Source organism: Blennius ocellaris (genome assembly GCF_963422515.1).
Source record: "Blennius ocellaris genome assembly, chromosome: 16".
Classification (NCBI taxonomy): Eukaryota; Metazoa; Chordata; class Actinopteri; order Blenniiformes; family Blenniidae; genus Blennius; species Blennius ocellaris.
In genome coordinates, this window is record NC_137665.1 from 8,587,727 (window position 1) to 8,608,162 (window position 20,436).

The window sequence follows — 20,436 nt, forward strand, 5'->3', positions numbered from 1 at the left end:
CACAATCAAATGTATGTAGTTTATGTGGAAAATGGTCTAAAATGAGACTGACCAGCATCACTGAGCCCGCTTCTTAAGACAGTTATTAAGACACCAGACACATAGAAATCTGAGACAAAGCCACAGATACACACCAAACCCGTTCCTTTTTGTTCTCATCTTCTAAATAGAAAAATAAAATCCCCTCTGCTCAACCTCAACTAGCAGGTTGGAAGGAGGGTCGATCTCCTTCCTCGCTTTCTCAGCTTTGAAAAGAAACATACATTCACAGGAGGACAACAGAAGGAAAACAAGCAACTCGAAATTGAAATTTGTGTGCAAAAACATTTTAGATCTCTATAAAAATATGTGCATATGGATAGAGCTATTTTTAATCTCACCAAATACAGTATTTTCCTTTATTTACACTGCACAGATACACAAAGAAACGTACACTACAGCTCTGCCCTGCTCCCCCTCTCTGTCGTTGCAAGCATAAGAATAACATGGCTGACATCCATGACAGCAGACCTGACGATATACACACACACGTAGGCTAAAACGCACACTCATTCACACGCGCACACACTTCTGCTCTGATCAATGTGATCGAGGAGCAGAGGAGGGGCAAGCAGAACTTCTGTGAAAAACCTGAAGTTGCATATCCCACGGTTTCCCCCCACGTTCGCATTTCACAAACCCGCTGTCCCCGAGAAAGGTCAGAGGTCATCAGCCAGACGCTGCTTCCTGATTGGCTTGCGTGGGTGAGGACAGTGTGTGAAAAAAACTTTGGCTACGAAGTTAGGTGGCTTTAGTCCTGGTGTGTCAATAGTATTAGTTCCAACACACCACGTACAGTGAGTATTGTTTGACTGGTACAGCCTCGGTGGATCTGCTGTTTTTCAAGGTGGGATTAGAAAATTTGATCCATTGTCTGATATTCTTAAAAGAGCCTGTACCAGCGTCTCTCTGAAAAGAGTAATTCCGAGTCATTTTATTATTCCTCTTAACAAAAAACAAACAAAAACAAAAGACAAAAAAACTCCGCTCCAGTGGGCATCTTTCCTTGTTTCGGTCTCTCCCCGAGCATCAAACTTTTCTGAGGTCATCCAAGGGCCCTCGACTCTAGCTTCAGGGATTTTGGACTAAATAATTTATCCCCTTTGATGTTTACTGGGCGGTCCTCCTATTCTTTGCACTAAACCCTGCACTGCTTCCCAGTCTGCTGTCGAAAGGGGACGAGCAAGTGGCCGTGTCAGTGTCTGCTATGCCAGCTTGCAGGCCGCTCATATATCTGGTCTGCGGTTGGTCAAAGGTGAACTGGGGGAGGGGGATGTAGTCTCCTGTGAGGGGGGAGCGTCTCGCGGCAGGGGAGACGGGTCGTGTCTGTGAAAAAGGCATCGGGCTTGGGACTAGAGGTGCATGCGGTTGGATGAAGACGTTTGGGCTTATGGGGATGTGCGTGTGTGTCGGTGTTGATGGAAGTGGCGGGGTGAAAATCTGAGTGTGCGTTGGGGTGGTTGCCTGGGAGGGCGTGAGTGTGTGTGACGGTGAATGTGCTTGAAGTGGTATGTGGACGGGTGTCAGCGTTGTGTGCCTTGGAGAGTGTGCCTGTGCGTCTGCCGAGGCGTCTTGCGTGTATGTGTTTGACTGTGTGTGTGGCGTTAGGTCGTAGGACGGCGTCCGGCGTCTCAGCATCATACTGCAATCTGCCAGTTTAGGAGGTGAGGGATGAGGGTGCTCCTTCTCCGAGGGTGGGTGGATAGAGATACATGGAGGACTCATCTTCTTCTTTCGGTGGTTACTTCCGACGGACTGCACTCTCACAGGACCGCCTTTCTCTGACCGGTGGGCCTCCTCTGTGAGGTGCTGGTGGTCACCGGCTATGACAGCCTGAGGGAGGCAGACCTCAATGGAGTGGCGTCGGTGGTCATCAGAGTGACCAGCAGATAGTGATGGGGGCTTGTCCAGGAAGCCCTGGTTGTCAACGCTAACGCCTTTCCTGAAGTCCCTCAGCCCCGCCCCCAGCAGACTGAGTGTGCTCCTAGAGGAAGAGGGGGGCAGTGGGAGTGGAGAAGGGGGCGAGGACTTCAAGGAGCACGGCAAGGTGTAAGGGGAAAGGGAGTGACTGCGGCCAGCTTTGCCTCTTCCCTCCTGCACTCCTCCCTCCTCGTCTCTCCATCTGAGGTGGGCGGAGCTCGTGATGTGATACACCTCCTCGTCGGCCGGGTCAGAATAGGAGATGGCGGAGGGTGGCCGATGCCGTCGCAGGCTCGCCGGGCGCAGCGGGAGACGAGGGGAAGGAGGGGGAGGGAGAAGGAGAGCAGGTGAGGATGGGAGAGGAGGGAGGGGCGAAGGAGAAGATGGTAACAAAGGGAGAGGAGAGGGTGGCGAGAGTTGGAAGGGAGACGGGGAGCAAGGCGGAAGGGAGAAAGCCGAAGGAGATGACGGTGGAGGCGGCAGAGGAGATGATGAGAAGGCATGAGACGAATATGGAGTAGGGGACAGGGGAGGCAGGTTGACAGAGCCGCGCCTCTCTTGCTGATCACAACCCTGAGACTCGACAGAATCCACTTTAACTGCCACCTGCAACAAAGTTAACAAAAAAATAAAAAAAATAAATACAATCACCATAGAGAGATAACATCTGTGCCTATAGTAGCATAAAGTAAGATGGAGACGTCCCTGACCTGTCTGTGCAGGGCCCGTGGTGATGGGCTGGGTGTTGGTGGTGCGATGCGGGGCAGGGTGAGGGTGGGAGGAGAAACGTCTGGAACCTGCAGCAGAGAGCGGCCCTCACAAGGCTGGGAGTGGACCGACATCACTGAGACTGCAGGAACAGATGTGAGCATTAGAAGCAACCACCACGCAGTTCCATACAAAATATGCAACATAAACAGGGACTGTAATAATTATTGTATCATGTAAACACATGCATTTTTGCAGAAAACACATGCATAGTTGAGGATATCCCAACACATACAATTTCGTCATACGTTTGGAAAATTTCAATTACTCTCAAATGAGTAATCATTTAAAAAGTACCACATCATGAACACGTTATTCGAATAAAAAAAAAAAAAAAAAAAAGATTACAGTGGCAAAATCTGTTTTGCCCTGAATCTACTATCAAAATAAAGTGTTCAGTGGGTCGGAGGAGAAATGCAACACTGAGCTCATACTAGGAGATAATGTCATATAAAGCAAGTTTGTAGCATCTCATATATTGCATTAGATCCTGGTTACAGTTCAACATGGCTGCACACATCATAAAATATTTTATATTGATCAACTCTAATGTCAGATGGTTGTCAGCAATCAATTTAATAATTGTCTTCCATGTAGCTATGTAACCATGATCTTAGGTTGTCTGCACACATCAGATGCAACCAAAGTAACACAAGTTGAAGAAATCATTGAAAAAAGTTAGAAGTAGATCTTTAACACATTCACATGAAGGCAATTAATCGGTTCAAGCTGTAAAATCATTCAATGTTTCTAAAAAAGGAACTTATGGTATGTTTTTCAGTAACTGAGAAGTAGAAAAGTCCCAACTTTTGAGTGGGAGGAAATGCATTTAAAAGATGTGAAACCTGGAACTTCCTACTTGAGCGAGCTGGAATACTGGATTTATTGTCACTCAACAGTAGGGCATTTTTATCAGGTCATAGAAATTGCACATTTGTTTTTTTTGTTTTTCAAACATTCTTTGTGCATGTTAACCTGTTTATCTGATTCCCTTCTTAAGCAAAATGAGATGCATTTGATATTAAATGAAATAAAAAAAATCAATACAGCTAATGCCAAGAGCACCAGGACCAGATTCTACAATGCACCTATGTATTCAGACATAATTCGATGCATATAAATCTGAAAAATTAACGATTTCATGAGCTGAGCTTACATAGTGACCTTCCAACAAAATACCCATCCAACTCAGAAGTGGGACTTTCAAATCTGGTGACATGCCAAGTTCCCAGTTGCACAAACACACCATAAATGAAGCACCTGTGATGATTAGACCTTTTTTTTTGACTTTGCAGCTTGGCTCTTGACTTTACTATGTTTTCTAGTTTAGTATTCAGCCATCTCAGAGCTGAGCAGATGAGCATGTGTGAAAGTTGCAGAGATTCACAGGAATCAGCTCATCCACTGCAGTCAGTACCTTCGGACAGAGCTGGGCCTGTCCACAGCCCGGTCACAACATGCCATTAGAGTCTTACTGCAGGTAAAACAGTTTTTTTTTTGTCAGTGCTATGTACATGCTCTTTTTCAGTTTACAAGCTGGAATTGTAAAAAACAGATGATTAGTGATTATTGTGAGACCTTCTAATGTTAAAATGTATTTCTTATTGCAAACTAAGCACAACAATTTCAGATGGTATTTACTGGCACGTGGCTGATCCAAATACATGATATTACTATCCTTGATTTGTAACTCCAAACATTTTTAAAAATAAGAATTTGCATCCGTGGCTGTAGTTTTGCTTCAATCTAAAACATTCAGGGATCCTCCAATCAGAACAACATTTTTGCTGAAATACTAAACTCTGAATTGTAAATCTACAAGATAGCACCACAATTACAACATCTTGCTATTCAAATAAAAACATTTTATTATTTGATACCAAAGACTACTGTTAAATGCCGGAAAATTCCTGAAACAATTCCATTATTTGCACCTTTATTTGATGACTATTGGACACTTTTTGAAGACGGATATTATTCAAATATTGAGTTATTTATGCGACTCCTGTCAGCTTAATGGAATTTTATTTACACAGTTTGGCAGGTGATTCTAATTCTGTGCTTTATAGAGGCAATTTTGCCTTGTTGAAGTCATTCAGGTTACAGCAGTGTAAGCAGCTTCTTCACACACATGGGGAGATACAGCATTCAAACACAACCTGATATATTTCTTAATATGTCAATTCTAAAGTGGTAAGTTACCTGAATGCTGGTGCTGGGGACTGAGCTCCACCTCCTCCAAGGGGTAGGGGGCGCTAGCAGGTCGTACAGGTCGAAACATGTAGCTGTCATTTGGCAAAGAGTGCATCCTGGATACAGACATCTTTCTTGATGATAATAGGTCCTGGTTCTTGTACTGCACTTCTTCCTCCTGCAGAGGGAGACATGGACCAGACAATATACCAACAGTGAAAGAGTTTAAATTTTTTAACCATCAAACTCTGAATTAGGTAAGTGAATTGTTATTCTGAGTTGTCACTGTTTGACTTTACTGGTGATTGATAAGGTGATTATATAACAAAAAAAAACAGAACAACACTGTAAATACATGTTAATATACTGTGACTTCAAAAAAAGTGTAATATTTAAATTGATAAATCTCTCGGCTTGTTTTGTTAGTTTTGTTTTTCCTGGTTGAATGTTTCTTGTAGGGATTTAATATGATCCTACCTGACCAGGTGAATGAGGACATGGCCCCACATAAGTCCCTCCTGCTGAACTGTTGCTGGAAGTTGTGCTTAGTTTGCGTTGTCTCTCCAAAGCCATTTCCAAGGCGATCTCTGCATCCATCTCTGCATCCTCTTTGGCCTCCTACAAAAATGTAGGTATATGTTTACTCTGAATATATTGTTTAATCAATGCAAACGAGGGATACAAAATAATACAGCATAATGTAAAGCAGCACTGGATACATTAAATGACCATGTTGTTCACACATACACGTTAAAAAAAAACGTTAATTGTTGTGCTGTTACTTCCTGTACCTTGTTGCTCTCCTCCAGATGCTTCATCAGAACAGCCACAACCACGTTGACCAGGACGAACTGGGCCATGAGCACGAAGGTGACAAAGTAAATCGGAGAGACCAGGGGCAGGTATTGGAGACAGTGGCGGTCGTCAGGATGACACTCCCTCAGCGTGTCCTGAAGTTCATGAAGAAAGAACGAATGAAACAAACAAAGATAGACCAAGGGGAAAATAATAAACACAGAAACACGAATAAATACTGCACACAGCAGAAAACAACAAGAGCAATGCATGCAATATATTTTTCGAATAAAATTTGTGTTATTGTATGTTAAGAAAAACACATTGTCAAGTCATATTCTGTGTTATTTTGTTATATAGGGACATATATATATATATATATATATATATATATGAGATATAAAAAAAAAATCTCATCTCACTATCCTGAATTGTTGAGATTGCTGAGCTCTCAGCTACTTTATCATTTCATAATTAGTTTTTGAGGTCATTGCTCTCTCACTGGTTATTAGATAATCCAGCCATAATTTAGGAGTGTATGTGTGTGTGTGTGTGTGTGTGTGTGTGGTGTTGGGGGGGGGGGGGTCTTCATACTTTCATAATCCCATTCCAGTTGTCTCCTGTGGACACTCGAAACAGCGTGAGGAAGGCCATCCCAAAATTTGCAAAGGTAGCATGACGACTCAGACCTTCACATGGGTTGTTGTCATTGCATTCTGTTCAGGGGCACATCGTAAAAGATGACAGTTATTAAAAACACAACATAGGAAGGAAAAATAAAAAAGAGACACGAAGTGTCATAGTCACTGGGAAAATCCTAACATGTCTGTTCTGAGGAAAGAGCTACAGTGTGGCAAGTCCCTGAAGACAGGACACAGACAAAAAGAGGACGACTGTCTTCTAGAGGACAAGGAGAAAGTCTCAGTCAATTGAACTCAAAGCCCGCAGGAGCCTGTTAGCTGAATCCACACTGCCACCAGGAAACATGTTTCTTCTCTTCTAACCTCGGGTCAGGTTGAATCAAAGTTAGAAGGACGAGCTGCTCCTCCCAGGATACTTATGTCTTGTTTTTTACTCTTAAACATATGCAAGAATATATTCAGAGGAATGCTTAATAGAAGCCTATTTTAACAATACATTGATACAAACATTTCAGAAATGTGTTCATGAAGTGATGGTGGACATATGATTATGATAGCTGAAGTGGAGAACAAGTAACAGAAATATACAGTATATATAATATCTTGGTCCAACTATAACATAGGAAAGATTGGGGCCATTTTATATGTGGAATTTAATATTCAGCTTCACCTCAGAGACAAGAGAAATATGGATATGATTCATAGACACATGACTGAGCAGATCAAATGTCAAGTCTGCACAAGGACTTGCCAGGGAACCAACTATGGGTGCTGCAGTTAACAAGCCAATGAAATGCTCTAAAATGTGAGAATGACATGCTATGGGAGGAGCAAGTGGAACCACTGTAGGAGATCAGTGCAAATAGGCTGTGGAAATTGAGATTTGAGACAAAATGAAACTGAAAGCAAACTGGAAACATCCGAGAAGTTCCATACAATTGGACCATCACATGTCCATACACATCTCATTACTTGTATTAAAAAATGTTCAAAGCAGCTTACTTTTATTTATTTATTTTTTCAAATAAGAGCCTTGTAAAAAAGTGAACAGGATCATTCAAATAGGTTCAGATGAATAGATCCGACACTCAAAAAAAAAAAAAAAAAATTCAGCTTTGGACTTGAATGCATTTTGACAATACTGAGGTCTGCATCAACACAAAAAAAGCTCACGCAGGTTGAGACCTTTGATGATTTATATGTCCCTGGTAGTGTATTTTGCAAAGATCTTCACTATAAAACTCCGATGAGAGATATGCAAACTAAGCAAAAAAAAGGGATGCTACTTGAACGTTAATTAATGAGAAACTCAATAAAGGAACATCAGAGCTATGTAAACCTCCAGAATTCTCTTGCCAGTAGAAAGATTGGGTCTTATCAGGAAACATGATGAGGTTTTGAGCAAGGACGGCATGTCTGTTGTGATCCGGCTGCAGCTCAAACGGATGCTTTGTGATCTCCACCAGGCTGCATCACAATATCCCTGCTAAACTTGTCAACAAACTGAATGTATTTCCATTCTTGAGCCATCGTGAGACATGAATCAACGTTTAAAATGGGACACAGATACAGAGAACGAAAGTCACATCTGAAAGTTTTACTCATCATAATTAAAATGACAGAAAAGAAAAAGTGAGAGGCATGTTTGCTTAATAAAAGTGGAAAATAGGCCTCACTTTGTTTTCCCAATGAGCTGAGGAGAATCATAATAACATTTAACTGAAAATGGCCTCTTTATCACCAAGTTGTTTTCATTTTGTCATCCCAGATGCCCTTTTGTTTTTTGCTCATCCTCTTCCTTCACACATTATTGCACTCTCAAAGAAAATGAGTTGGATAGAGCTGGCCTACTGAGTAAAACGTGTTCATGCAAATGTGATCGGTAGGAAAAAAAAAACGGCGTCTGATGTGTGAGCGGAGGAGAGGAGGAGAGACAGGGAGACAGATGTGGGCAGAGAGTGAGGATTCATCAGTAACAATTCAAGCAGGAAAAATTTTGCTTTAGGTCGTGACTGTGGTAGCAATAAGTGGATTCACAAGCCTTTTCTGCTAAAGCGTATAAACCAGTGTATGTGTGCATGTGTGTGTGTTCGATAGCTGCTCGTGTGACTGACCCAGTTTGCCAAAGAGCTCCACTCCTAGAGCAGCGTAGATGAAGAAGAGCAGCATGAAAAGGAGACCAAGATTTCCCACCTGCAAAACGACACATATGTCAGCTCTCCGTTAAACCTGACGAATACAAATATCGCTTGATAAAATCTACAGGTAGTAGATGACAATATCATTGATGTTATTGTATTTTGTCCATTTGTGAGATGTTTATCTTTGTAAGAAAACCTGAAAAAATCCATCCATCCATCCATCTAGCTTAAATTCATACACATAACACATAACACATGTGCCAATATACAACAGTTAAAATGATCAAATGCAGATTGCTATGGACAAACTTGAATAAAAGTTTATGTAGATAAAATGTATGTAAAAACAGATTGCAGTGAAGTGCAATAGCTATTAAAACTATAAAGGTGCATTAGGTCGCTGTAAAAGAACCCAAACAGTGAATGATTGATGTACTTTATTGATTCTAATTTAGGAAATTGACAAGCTGGTAATTGTTTGTAGTTATTTCTCATTAATTAATTAATTAGTTAATTAATTAATAAATGAATTGAAACCTTCATAATGAGTGTATACAACATACATATTAATATTAGTTTGCACATGATTACACTGAAAAACGAAATTATCTGCATTCACAATAACTGAATGAAGCATATCAGAGTTTAACCCTCTCTAAAATAGTAGGCAAATATATTATTGGCTTGTTTTTTTGTTAAAAATCTCTGAAAGCTTTACTGAGACACTAAGCGACCTGGTGCTTAACCCTGCCGAGCTACAAAAATAAGTCATCACACAGCACAAAGCCCAGAGTTGAATTAACTCCCACAGAGTTGATTTCAGGACGACCGGCCTCAAATAAACTCAGTGGGAGTTAAATCAGCGGTGGATTTCATGAACTTTGCACTCTGCACTTCCTATGACTACATCCATCTGTATGATGTCAACACAAACAGCCAGCATGTTGTTTTCAAGGTAGCTCCTTAAAAAGCGGGTGTTGTGCACTCGCTGCCCTAACGGTCATATCTGCGCAGCTGACATTTAGGAAAGAGAAGAACAACGTAGTCTGTCACTGCACGCACATCAGAATCTTTGGTGCACCTGCTCTTTGCCTCTGGGATGTGTGCTACACAACAAGAGGCAGACAGAGACCTGAGAATCCGTCTCTGGACTCACTCGGAGAGAAGTGCACTGATCGAACTGAGAAAGTCCAAAAAGACAGCACAGTTCACAGATCCAGGTCCAATCTGGGCTAAACTACATTTATTGGCCATATGTTTGACTTGAGAGAGGGAGTGTGTGTCAAACAGACCTTTTACAGGGGTCATTACTGTAAGTCTGGTACTGACTGGCACTGAACGCAAGTTTTTACCCTTGAAACGGAGATTGGAGTTCAAGTCCCGCAGGACAAAATGTAAACATTATGTCTCAACAAATGTGAGAAAATAATATGAATATAATTTCATTTCCATTTTTGTAACTGAGCCATTTGGTGTCTTACTCTTGGTTGCAATGTTTTCGCCATGTATTATCCTTGATAGGCGTCCACAGGGAGTGCAAAACAATTGAAAACTGGTCAAAAAAATCATCACTAACCCAAGAGACTACAGACATTTTGAAGAGATTTGCCTGGAAATAAAGAATTAATCAGCATTCATCAGCACTGGCAGTAAATCTTTAAGAGCCGTCTATTCCAAATCAAGCTGTTACACTGACCCGATATTCATCAGTAGTACAGAAAAATAACACCACAGTTTGCGGTTGAGGCCTGGCGGAGCCGTTGATTACCTGCGGCAGTGCTTGCATGACAGTATCCAGCAGAGATCGCATTCCTGTGGCCATCTTCAGGAGTTTCAGCACTGCAGAGAAACAGTTGTCTCTGGCTTGACTCAGTTCACATGCAGAATGTGCATTGTGTGATTCTGTGTGTGTGTTACCTCGTGCTATCCTGAGTACTCTCATGATTCTTATGATGGTGGGATTTATTGGTAGTGCTGCATTCATTTTCAGCTCCTCCAGTGTGATGCCCATGATGGACAATGCCACTATAGCTATATCCAGCTGATTCCACCTAAACACACAAGCCAAAATATTCTGAAATAAGGACCTTTAAAGAGCATACCGCCTGGTCAGCCCAGACTTTTTTTCTTTCTTTTATTGCCCCTTATCCTCTTCACATAATATTACAGAGGAAAGATAACATAATTGGGTGGCCTAAATACCAATCTCATTAATGATCCAATAGGTAATATTTCTATTGAATGCAAAGCAAGACAACTTTCAAAGGTCAGCAGGATGAAATAGTTCACAAGCCCTCTCAGAGGCAATTGTGTGATTTTCTGTTGGTCAAACAACACTGTTACCTGTCTTTGAAGAAACGGTGGATGCCAAAAGCCACCAGCTTCAGCAGGGCTTCGATGACGAAGATGAAGGTGAACACGTAGTTACAGTACTTCAAAACCTCCTCTAAATACTGGATACACCCACACACAAAGAAAGACAAAATATATCATGACATGGACATCTGCTAAGAGGAACTTGTGCCTGTGTACACAGCACTACTTTAGTGTCTGTGTGTCGGTTTATCATGTTACCTGGGGCTGATTGTAGTGTTCAATGCTCATTGTAAAGACGTTGATGCAGATGATGAACGTGATGAAGAGGTCCAGGTAGTGGCTGGTACACAGTGTGTGGATGGACAGACGTAGAGGGGAGTAGTCCGCATAGTATGGCCTCTGCTTGGCCTCTGAAGCAAATAAACACACAAACAAACCAACAGATGCCAGACACACAAACAGGAAAAGACAGACAGAGCATGTGTAAGAGACTGTGCTCCAAATATGACATAGTAGGCGTTCAGTAGTGTGCACAGGAAGGTTGAGGGAGTCATAGAAAGGACCACCACTACATTTGCTCAGGCTGCAAATGTGCCTGAATGTTGAAATGAAATTTCTCTTTTTCTGCAGTCATGTCACATTGGGGGGGGGGTGAATTGAAGCAGTTGGTGTCCCACTGTTTCTCTAATTGTAATCTCAATCACGGTGGAGGTGCCCTCTTTCCAATCCTGTGTGTTTTTCTGCGAGGCTGTGCACACTACTGATTGTGAGGCATGTTCAAATCAGGTAGGACATGAGAGTAACAGCTCGGGTAATTAGGTATTTTAGAGCTCACCTTTGTAATACAAAGAGATTATAAATGTCTGATTATTAGAGGGAAAATTACAGCTTCCTGCAATTGGATTTTTGAGGCCATTTGAATGTTCATGTTGTACGTGGTGAAGATGACATTGAAAACCTATTTGCTAGCATCAGTCACTATCTTTACATATCTGAAAAAATAGGTTATTGCTTCAGTCCAATTAAAACAGGACCTCAATACCACATGTAAACATGTCTGCTTGAGAGTGAAGTTCTCAAAATTGGAGCACCATTCGATTTACTCCAGCATGCATACAGTGCAGTCTGACTGTGAAAAGAGCTCTGAGGCCAATCCTGAACTACAAGAGGACCAGCACAAGTAGAGCAGACAGAAAGCACAAATGCACACACACACACACACACAACATTATTCACTGTTGCTGTCTTGCCAGCCTGCTATAAATACAGTTGTCTGTGACTTCATAATGTCAAATGGCCCACTACTAATAAGCCTAAAGGACATGTTTCACCAGATATCGCTGCTAAGGCAACATTATTTCTAAATTAAATTACACCCACTCCTGTGCAATATAACATACTTTCTAACTGAGAATATGTTTAAAAAAAAATATCCCTGAAATACATTTAATTGAAGTATGTGTTATACTGTTATCAGGTTAGCATGAGGTCTGTCATTTGTATTACATTTTCAAGGACAGACTGAGTGATATACATTTTTGCTTCTAAGGTGACCACATACTTGAAATCCGATTTGTATTATTTAACACTAAAACACACATCATTTAGTTTTGGTACACTGTGTACTCACATGTCCATAATGATGATTTTGGCGGTGTGCGTGCACGTTCATAAACTTAAACTACAGTTTAACACCATGCCCTGGCTATCTGCTGCATGCTTGCATGCCTTTGATGTTATGTATATGACTCAGAGCGGTGGTGCAGGTTATGTTCAACAACACATTTCCTCAAACAATGCCACTGGGCAACTTTTGAACACAGATGTTCTGATTCAAGATTTAAAATGACGTATTTGGAATATCCGAATATTTCAGAAAACATTGGGGTACAAATGGTGTAATGTTGAAAAAACACTGGAGCCACTCTTCTTGCAAATGGCATCATTTCGTGAAATATCTCAATAGTCTAAAACCACATTTTGTTTTTACTTAAGTGCTTAGAGTTTTTTTTTTTTTTTGACAATGAGATTTGATTACAATTCCATGGAGTTTAACAGTTTTAGACCAGTAAGATATGTTGCTAATGCAAGATGAAAAGAGCTGCGTTCTGCTCACACCATATACTGCCATAAAGGTACATGGTTAAGACACTCTGTACCTTTATGCATTTATTCAATTTTCCCGTCAAAAAGGCTGGTTTGTATTGTGACTGTCATTTTGACACACTTTTGCAATAGGTGGTGTGCTTCGATGGTTCTGCCAGCATGTGCTTGTAAGCTGAAAGTACAGTAGCAATGTTGTGCATCTGACTAACTCAACAACAACGAAGGTACTTATAGGTATAGCAGCCAAGAATGTCTGCTATGTTTCTGAGTCTGCCAGTCAAAGCAAGGTCACAGAAAAAGACCTTCCTTTACCTCTACTGTCGAGAGGAGTCAGGGTTGTACATGCATTTGGAGGGAGGTAAGGGACAACTACATTTCACAGATAAAAAAAACTTACAGGGAGAACTGTTGTAAAATATACAAAGAAAAAGCAGCTACTTATCATTTGTCCATGCAAATTTTTTTTTTCTATAAAATTAATGTTCTCTTATAAAAGGTATCAGAAGCATTTACTTTCTATAAGAAATTGTATTTAACAGCAATAAATCGTGACGTGATGTCTGATGTTCAAATACTTTAAGTCTCTGGCTATTTTACGACTACGCTGGCGGCAATTCAATTACCTAAAGAGTGAGCATACACTGTTTTAATTAGGTTAAGACAGGTAATTAAGATTTCATGCAATGTTAGGGGAGGGTTGAAGTAAGGCTGCAGTCATGCACGTTAACATGCAATAGACTGGCGTAGCCCATGCACCTGACAGTGCTCAATCACTGTTGGCATGAGCTAGCCACTCTTTTAAACTCTCCCTCGTTTTGTGCGTCAGTCAGTTTCCCTGAGTTCTCTCTCTTTGTCATTCTCTTTCTTTTTTCTTTTTTTTTTTCTCAAGCTCTGAAAGCAGGCAGTGCTCAGAAAAATAGACTACCGACCAGCCCCTCCATTCTCCTTACTCCTGCGCTTTTTCTCTATCATTTTGAGCCTCTTCTCTTCACGTAAGCGCGCCTCCTCCTCTTCCTGGTCTTGTCGGCACTTGTGGAAGTTCTCCACCACCACGCCGACAAACATGTTGAGGACGAAGAAGCTGACGATGAGCAGGAAGGAGATGAAGTAGAGGAGCATCCAGGGGTTGTGGTTTCTTACAGGCTGAGGGGAGAAGAGCACAGGACAATTTCTGGGGGGTGTATATGTGGGGGGAAATGCTTATAAAACATGGAAAGCAAAATATTCCACTTACAGTATAGAAACAAGTAGACTAATGCAAATCCTTTGAAAATCTGAAGCTTTTGGGGTGTGCTTTCACTTGGACTCTATATGAAATTCACTGCTGACATATGTTTATGCTTTTAAAAACAAAATCAATTTCAGCATTCATCCTCTTGTTCCAAAAAAAACTACTTTAAAAACTTACTTGAGCAAAGCATTCCCTGTGCTCATTAAGTGCATCTCTTAGATGCATTTATCTTAAAAATATGAGGACAAATGTGACAAACTGCTTGAACAATACAGGTTTGTTTTGAAGGTACTCTCTAAGTCATATTTGCTGTACTATTTTTTTTTTTTTGGGTTAATAACGCACAGTATGGTATGCCAGCAGTACTCAATAATGTATACAAATGGTGACATGTCTGGTTTTGGTCAGTTTGACATCACTTAGCTAAAGTTAGATTGTATAACTGACATTTAATGATGTATCCCAATGCTGATTGGAAGTCTGGCAGTACAGAAATATATTTCAACACCTTATAGTGAAAATGTTCATTTGCACCAATTTTAGTGAGTGCTCTGTAAAGGCTTAAGCGTTTTTTTTTAACCATTACAATCTAAACACCTGCAAATTGTACATAATGCCTAATAGAGGAATGAGAGGCGGGAGAACATTTTAAAAGACAATCTTGTGCATTGTTGGATGCAATGTTATGCGTCGTAACCTAGAAGAGTACGATTGCTAAATATTGAGAATAACAGTGGATTCTGACACAAAAAGAATTGAAAGTAGATCAGGAATCATGTACCCTAAGTAAAGACATTCACACTTATCTGGACCCGACAGTATCACTGAAATCCGAATTGGGACACGCCTAAATCGTTACCTGCTGGTCCACGCCCACTGCGTCTAACCCATCATACATGATGTTAACCCAGCCATCTTTACACGACAGAACAAACAAGGACATCAGCGCCTAGAGAAGAAGCACAGAGATGCACAGTGTTTTGTGATGGAGGAACTTTCCTATCGATTCAAACATAATTTCACATTAAATATCAGACACAAACATGGTGTGCACATCAGTGCATGTAAATAATTCTCATTGTTAGTAAGATGCACATTTGATCTCATATGCAGATCTTTCATAAATGCATTGTAGTGTAGTTGTGTATGTAAACATTTTGTATCTAACTCATCTACTCATATTCATCACATGTATCATAAATAGGAAAGTACAGACAATCACATTAAATAGTAAGACAAGTAGAGGAAAGCATGTCATTTTCTCCTTATCTCACCAGCAGTCTGCTCATCTGATTACCTGAATGAGGTTGTCAAAGTTGTATTTTCTTCGTATCCAGCGATAGTTGGCCTGTAGACAGTCCGACTTGTTGGTGACGTTTTTAGTGTCAAGACCCTCACAGTGGTAGAACTTTCCTTTGAAAAGCTAAAGAGTGTCAGAAAGTAGAGAAAAAAAAGTAGTGAGAGATGTGCGAGGTGATTTGGATGCCATTTACACATTATCTCAATTGTGCCGAAGCCCGAAGCTTTTATGCATTCAACTAATATCACTGGTAATAAAAGAGCATTTGGTAGAGCACGTTCTTATCACAGCTCTTTCTTGAGTGCTCAGCTAAAAGCTGACCTGGAGGTCATGTTGTTCCTTTTCACATTTAACCTAATTGTCATTCTTTCAAAACTCACAATCTGAGGGAAGAAAGGCTTATTGTCCATTGGGTATTCAAGACACTTACAATTCCCTCAAGCCACAATCACACATGCTGCAGCTCAGCATCCGTGACAATTAAGCTGCAAGGACTTAAAAACTTTCCCGTCATCCTTAGGGGAAGAGACGAGTGTGCAGTGGATCAATAGGCAACATTAAAGTATGTGTTGTTAAACAGTGATTACCTGGACACCCAAGATACCAAAGATAATAAAGAAGGCGCAGCAGATCAACACAATGTTCCCGATGGGTCTGAGGGAGGTGATGAGAGTCTCCACAACCAGTTTCAAACCCGGGGCTCGACTAATAACCCTAGAATACACGAACATGAACAAAAATGATTATTTTATGTGAATCCTGCTTAAAGCACTACAAACAAGAAAGCCATTATTTGTACCTCAGTGGGCGAAGTGTTCGCAGCAGACGGAGGACTCTAAGGATTCCCAGGATCCTGTTCCCGCCAGTATACGCCAGAGAAACCAAAATGTCCACCAAAGACACAAACACCAAAACGCCATCCAGCACATTCCAACTGGACTGGAGGTAAGTCTGATTTCCGAAGCAGAAACCAAGAGCTACAACCTGATGAAACCAGTACACAATATACAGATTAGTAAAACAGCCTTTACAGCTGGAAGCAAAGTAGGTTCTTGATCCAAAGGTAAAACATAGGAAATGCTTGAAATGTTAAAAGAAAAAGAAAATGAAATATATTACATACCTTAATGGCCATCTCTGCTAGGAAGATCACAGTGAAAACGTAGTTGGACACACTTAAAAACACTCGCTCCTAAAGGGGAGAGAGAGCATTTATATCGACGAGTATTAAAAGGAGAAAATAACAACTAAACACTTCAAACTAGGAACAGCAGAGGGTTTCTTCCAATGAGCTATTCAGTTCAACTCCATAAATGCAACATAAATTCAGTTCTGGTATATTAAACAAAACAATATATCACATTTGTTAGGTGAGTTATTTTTATTTTGAAAAATAAATACATTGTTTAGTTGAACCAGGCAATATTGAATTACTGTTTTTTTGATCTTATAATTGTATTCTTCCTTTTTACTAACACACTAATAAAAAGTGTGTATCTCACCGTGCTGTGAGACTGGATGTCAGGTCTCTCCAGAGCGATAGTGATGCAGTTGAGAAAGATGAAAACCAGAACCACGTGGTCGAACAATTTGTGAGAAATCACACTTTGGCACCACATGCGGAACCTGAACGGACACACACAAACAATTACTATCTATTGAGTATTTATGGTGCATTAAAGCTATTGATCTCAGACTTCACAGTGAAAAAGCGGTGGCAGATTCGTGGGAGGTTTGCCTTCCGTTCTTACATTTTTAAGACAAATACTCCTTACATTAAGTGGAGGTTATTGTTCCGGGGTTAATAATAATTGGGATTTAGGTTAATCGCTCAGAAGCTGATGTGGAGGAAGTGTGTGACTATGAGTCTCACCAGTTCTCTGGGGAGAACAAGTACAGCGTCCAGTCCTCATGTTCTTTGCACCAGCGCGGCTTCATGCTGTTCAGCTCCTTCTTGACCCAGTAGCAAAAAGAACTCTGCAAGTTTGAAAGGGTGCACAAAATAACTTTTTTTTGCGATCCTTTTGTTAGAATCAATCTGTATCATAGACCTCTCTCAGTGTTGAGCATGACTGATGATATAATCATTTAAAATATACTGTTAAAGTTATAGGAGAAATAATAATAATTGGGAAAGTTGCAAATATATAGCCACCATCCAAATAAAGGCTTAAACAGCTTCCATAGTGCTGCTGGTGTTAGCTGTCCTATAATAAGATCTATTGGGGCACAATAAACACATGTTTCATTGCATATGTAGATAGAGATAATTGGAGCGTAAGAGGCAGACTTCCAACTTAGCATCCACAGGTTCAATAGAAACTGTTGTGGAACTCATTAAAGTTTCTAATAAAACAAACTGAAGAAAGCTTAGGTGTACAGCTTCTGTACTTGTAGATTCTAATTAAAAACAGCCCAAAGTTGAGCACACATACACAGACACACACACTATTCATTTGGCAAGCAAATATGTGAGCCTGTGTGCATCTGGGGATGTCCTTGTATGAATGCCTGTGTGGATGTAGAAAAAAAAATGCTGCTCAGATATCCTTGGTGTTGAAAATTCTAATCCCAAACATAAACACCCACAGAGAAACACAGGCATATACATTGTCTGACTCTGTGCATCATACACACACACCCCGGCAAGTGCACGTCCTACATGTGGAGTTAGTGTATGTTAAGCCTCCCTCGTTCACTCTACCAAGGGAGAAGCCTTTGTTTCAAAGGATTTCATGGTTTATTAACTTAATTTTGAGCCAATAAAACCATGAAGAGTGTCACGACAAAGGTCGTTCAAAACCACAAGAGGAGCAGGGCATTTCCTCACACACACATGCACACACACTTATGAAAATGATTGTGAAGCCACTGAGAAAACGTGCATTGCTCAAATCAATCAATCAAAGTGTGACAATAAGCGTTTCTTCAGGCCTGGCAGAGTGAACACAAAACACACACTCAAAATTACAGAAAAGGGGCAAAGGAGAATCGGATAAGTACAACAAAAGCAGTAAGAAACAACCAAAAAAACGTATATAAGAATGGAAAGTCACAAAGGCTCAACTGTCAACAGGCTGAAAAACCCATGGGAACATACTTGTCCAAAGTGACACAGAGCAAACTGAACACCGTCATATTTGGGAAAACCGCTCCAAACCTTGATATAGCTTTGCTAAATGTGACTTTGAATGCTCTGACTCATAGCTACTTACATCATCGTCCATGTCATCCTCGGGTAAAGAGTCTTCCTTGGGCTCAGAGTTGAGGTTTGGGTCATAGGTCACAGTCCTCCCGTTACAGTCACCATACTCTGCTATTATGGAGGGGCAGAGAGTGGAAGCCTGGAGCAGCTCCAAAGACGCTGGCTTCAGTCTGTTGTTTCCTCCAGCCTCGGTCTTGTCATCCCCGCCATCTTCCTCCTCACCACCTTCTCCAGACAACAGGCTCTCCCTCTCTCCACTGGTGTCTCGCCTTTTCAGACTTGGTGCTCGTCCGAGGCTGTTCCAGCTGGAGCGACGGCTTCCCCAAGAGCTGCCGGAGCCACGGGGAGGAAGCGGCGAGCGCCGGCCGGGGCTTGAGAGGCTCTAAAGGGACCAAAAATAAGTAAAGTATAATGAGTGGCTGGAAAAAAAATGATTGTAAATCACAGCAGTTCTTTAAAAAGCTACCAAGGAATTAGGCAAAAAAAGTGTTAATCAAAAGTTGGTGATGACATTATGCAGACACTGAGAATTCTCAGTCTCACATAAAGTACATTTTTGAGTGATAATCATCACAGGCCAAAGAGTTTCATGTGTACTTGTCACAGACGTGCCACCTTCACCAGAGATAAATTAATGTAGGAAAGGCAGAGGCAAAGACTCCAGATTCTAGTAACTACCTATTATAGCTACTTGATGAAACCTGATGATCATCAGCTCCAAGTATTTTTAGATGATGTTCCAGGCCTGTGTAATTTTGTCATTGAATAAATAACTATCTGTGTCACAGTGTCCTCATACAGATAATTAGACAAACTGCTGGGTAAAAAAAAAAAGTGCTTTTGTTAAACTTGCCACCTTCAGAGCCAATGTTAGCAGCGAACGTGGTAGCTCGTCAACCTTTGTGTGATGTCACGTCACATGAACAAATTAAACAACCACGAGGTCGGAGGGGTGAAACAGTTTCAGTCTGAACAGAATTCAAGGAATTGAGAGTTCGTTCATGACACTCGATCAGTCTGATTTATCTGGATTTGGAGTGGAACATTTTAAGCCAGAAATCAATATTAGAGTCACGACAGAGGAAACACAGATTTGTCATACCATTTATTTCTCCATTTCATAATGATCATTTCAGTGTATGATTTCAGATGCATCTGTTGACGAAACCTGCAGTACACCCAGACTATTGACAAAGTTGTACTTTTTTCTGATTTTGTCATGTTACAGCTTTATTCAATAATGGAATAAATTCATTTACCCCCTCAAAATTCTACAAAATACCCTAAATTGATAATGTGAAAAAAGGATTTTCAAATGTTTATAAATGTATTAAAAATGAAAAACTAAAAAAATAAATAAATAAATAAATCACCTGTATATGAGTATTTAGATCCATTGGTTGATGCACCTTTTGGCAGAATGTACAGTTTCAACTCATTCTGCACATGATTCCACAACCTTGGCACAACCATCTTTGGGCACTTTGGTCCATCCACTGTGAAGCACCTCTCAAGCGCCATCAGGTTGGATGGGAAGTGTCAATTTCAGATCTTTCAAGAGACATTCAATCAGATTGAAGTCTGGGTCACTTGAGGGCATTCACAAAGTTGTCCTGAAGCTGCTCTTTTGATATCTTGACTGTGTGCTTCAATTCACAAGACTGTGAATACTTATGTGCATGTGGGTTTTATTGATGTTTAAATAAATTTGCAAATTTTCTTTTTTTTCCCAGAGAAGTCTGAAACATGATATGATATTCAAGCTCCAGATGTTATGCTGA

At 40.7% G+C, this 20,436-nt stretch overlaps 1 protein-coding gene across 1 annotated transcript in view; it reads right to left on the reverse strand.

The window, feature by feature from the left end:
• Window positions 1-501: 501 nt before the first annotated feature.
• cacna1ha (calcium channel, voltage-dependent, T type, alpha 1H subunit a) overlaps window positions 502-20,436 on the reverse strand; it is a 107,439-nt gene continuing 87,504 nt past the window's right edge. The window contains exons 19-38 of the mRNA XM_080511818.1: window positions 18,666-19,037; window positions 17,324-17,427; window positions 16,953-17,076; window positions 16,574-16,642; window positions 16,250-16,434; window positions 16,038-16,164; window positions 15,448-15,573; window positions 15,010-15,099; window positions 13,849-14,062; window positions 11,072-11,223; window positions 10,841-10,950; window positions 10,415-10,548; window positions 10,266-10,336; window positions 8,471-8,549; window positions 6,310-6,431; window positions 5,712-5,870; window positions 5,398-5,538; window positions 4,930-5,098; window positions 2,670-2,809; window positions 502-2,565 (exon numbers count right to left, since the gene is read on the reverse strand). Coding sequence (XP_080367944.1) covers window positions 1,150-2,565; window positions 2,670-2,809; window positions 4,930-5,098; window positions 5,398-5,538; window positions 5,712-5,870; window positions 6,310-6,431; window positions 8,471-8,549; window positions 10,266-10,336; window positions 10,415-10,548; window positions 10,841-10,950; window positions 11,072-11,223; window positions 13,849-14,062; window positions 15,010-15,099; window positions 15,448-15,573; window positions 16,038-16,164; window positions 16,250-16,434; window positions 16,574-16,642; window positions 16,953-17,076; window positions 17,324-17,427; window positions 18,666-19,037 — 4,104 coding nt within the window. The 3' untranslated portion in view covers window positions 502-1,149. The remainder of the gene's footprint in view (window positions 2,566-2,669; window positions 2,810-4,929; window positions 5,099-5,397; window positions 5,539-5,711; window positions 5,871-6,309; window positions 6,432-8,470; window positions 8,550-10,265; window positions 10,337-10,414; window positions 10,549-10,840; window positions 10,951-11,071; window positions 11,224-13,848; window positions 14,063-15,009; window positions 15,100-15,447; window positions 15,574-16,037; window positions 16,165-16,249; window positions 16,435-16,573; window positions 16,643-16,952; window positions 17,077-17,323; window positions 17,428-18,665; window positions 19,038-20,436) is intronic.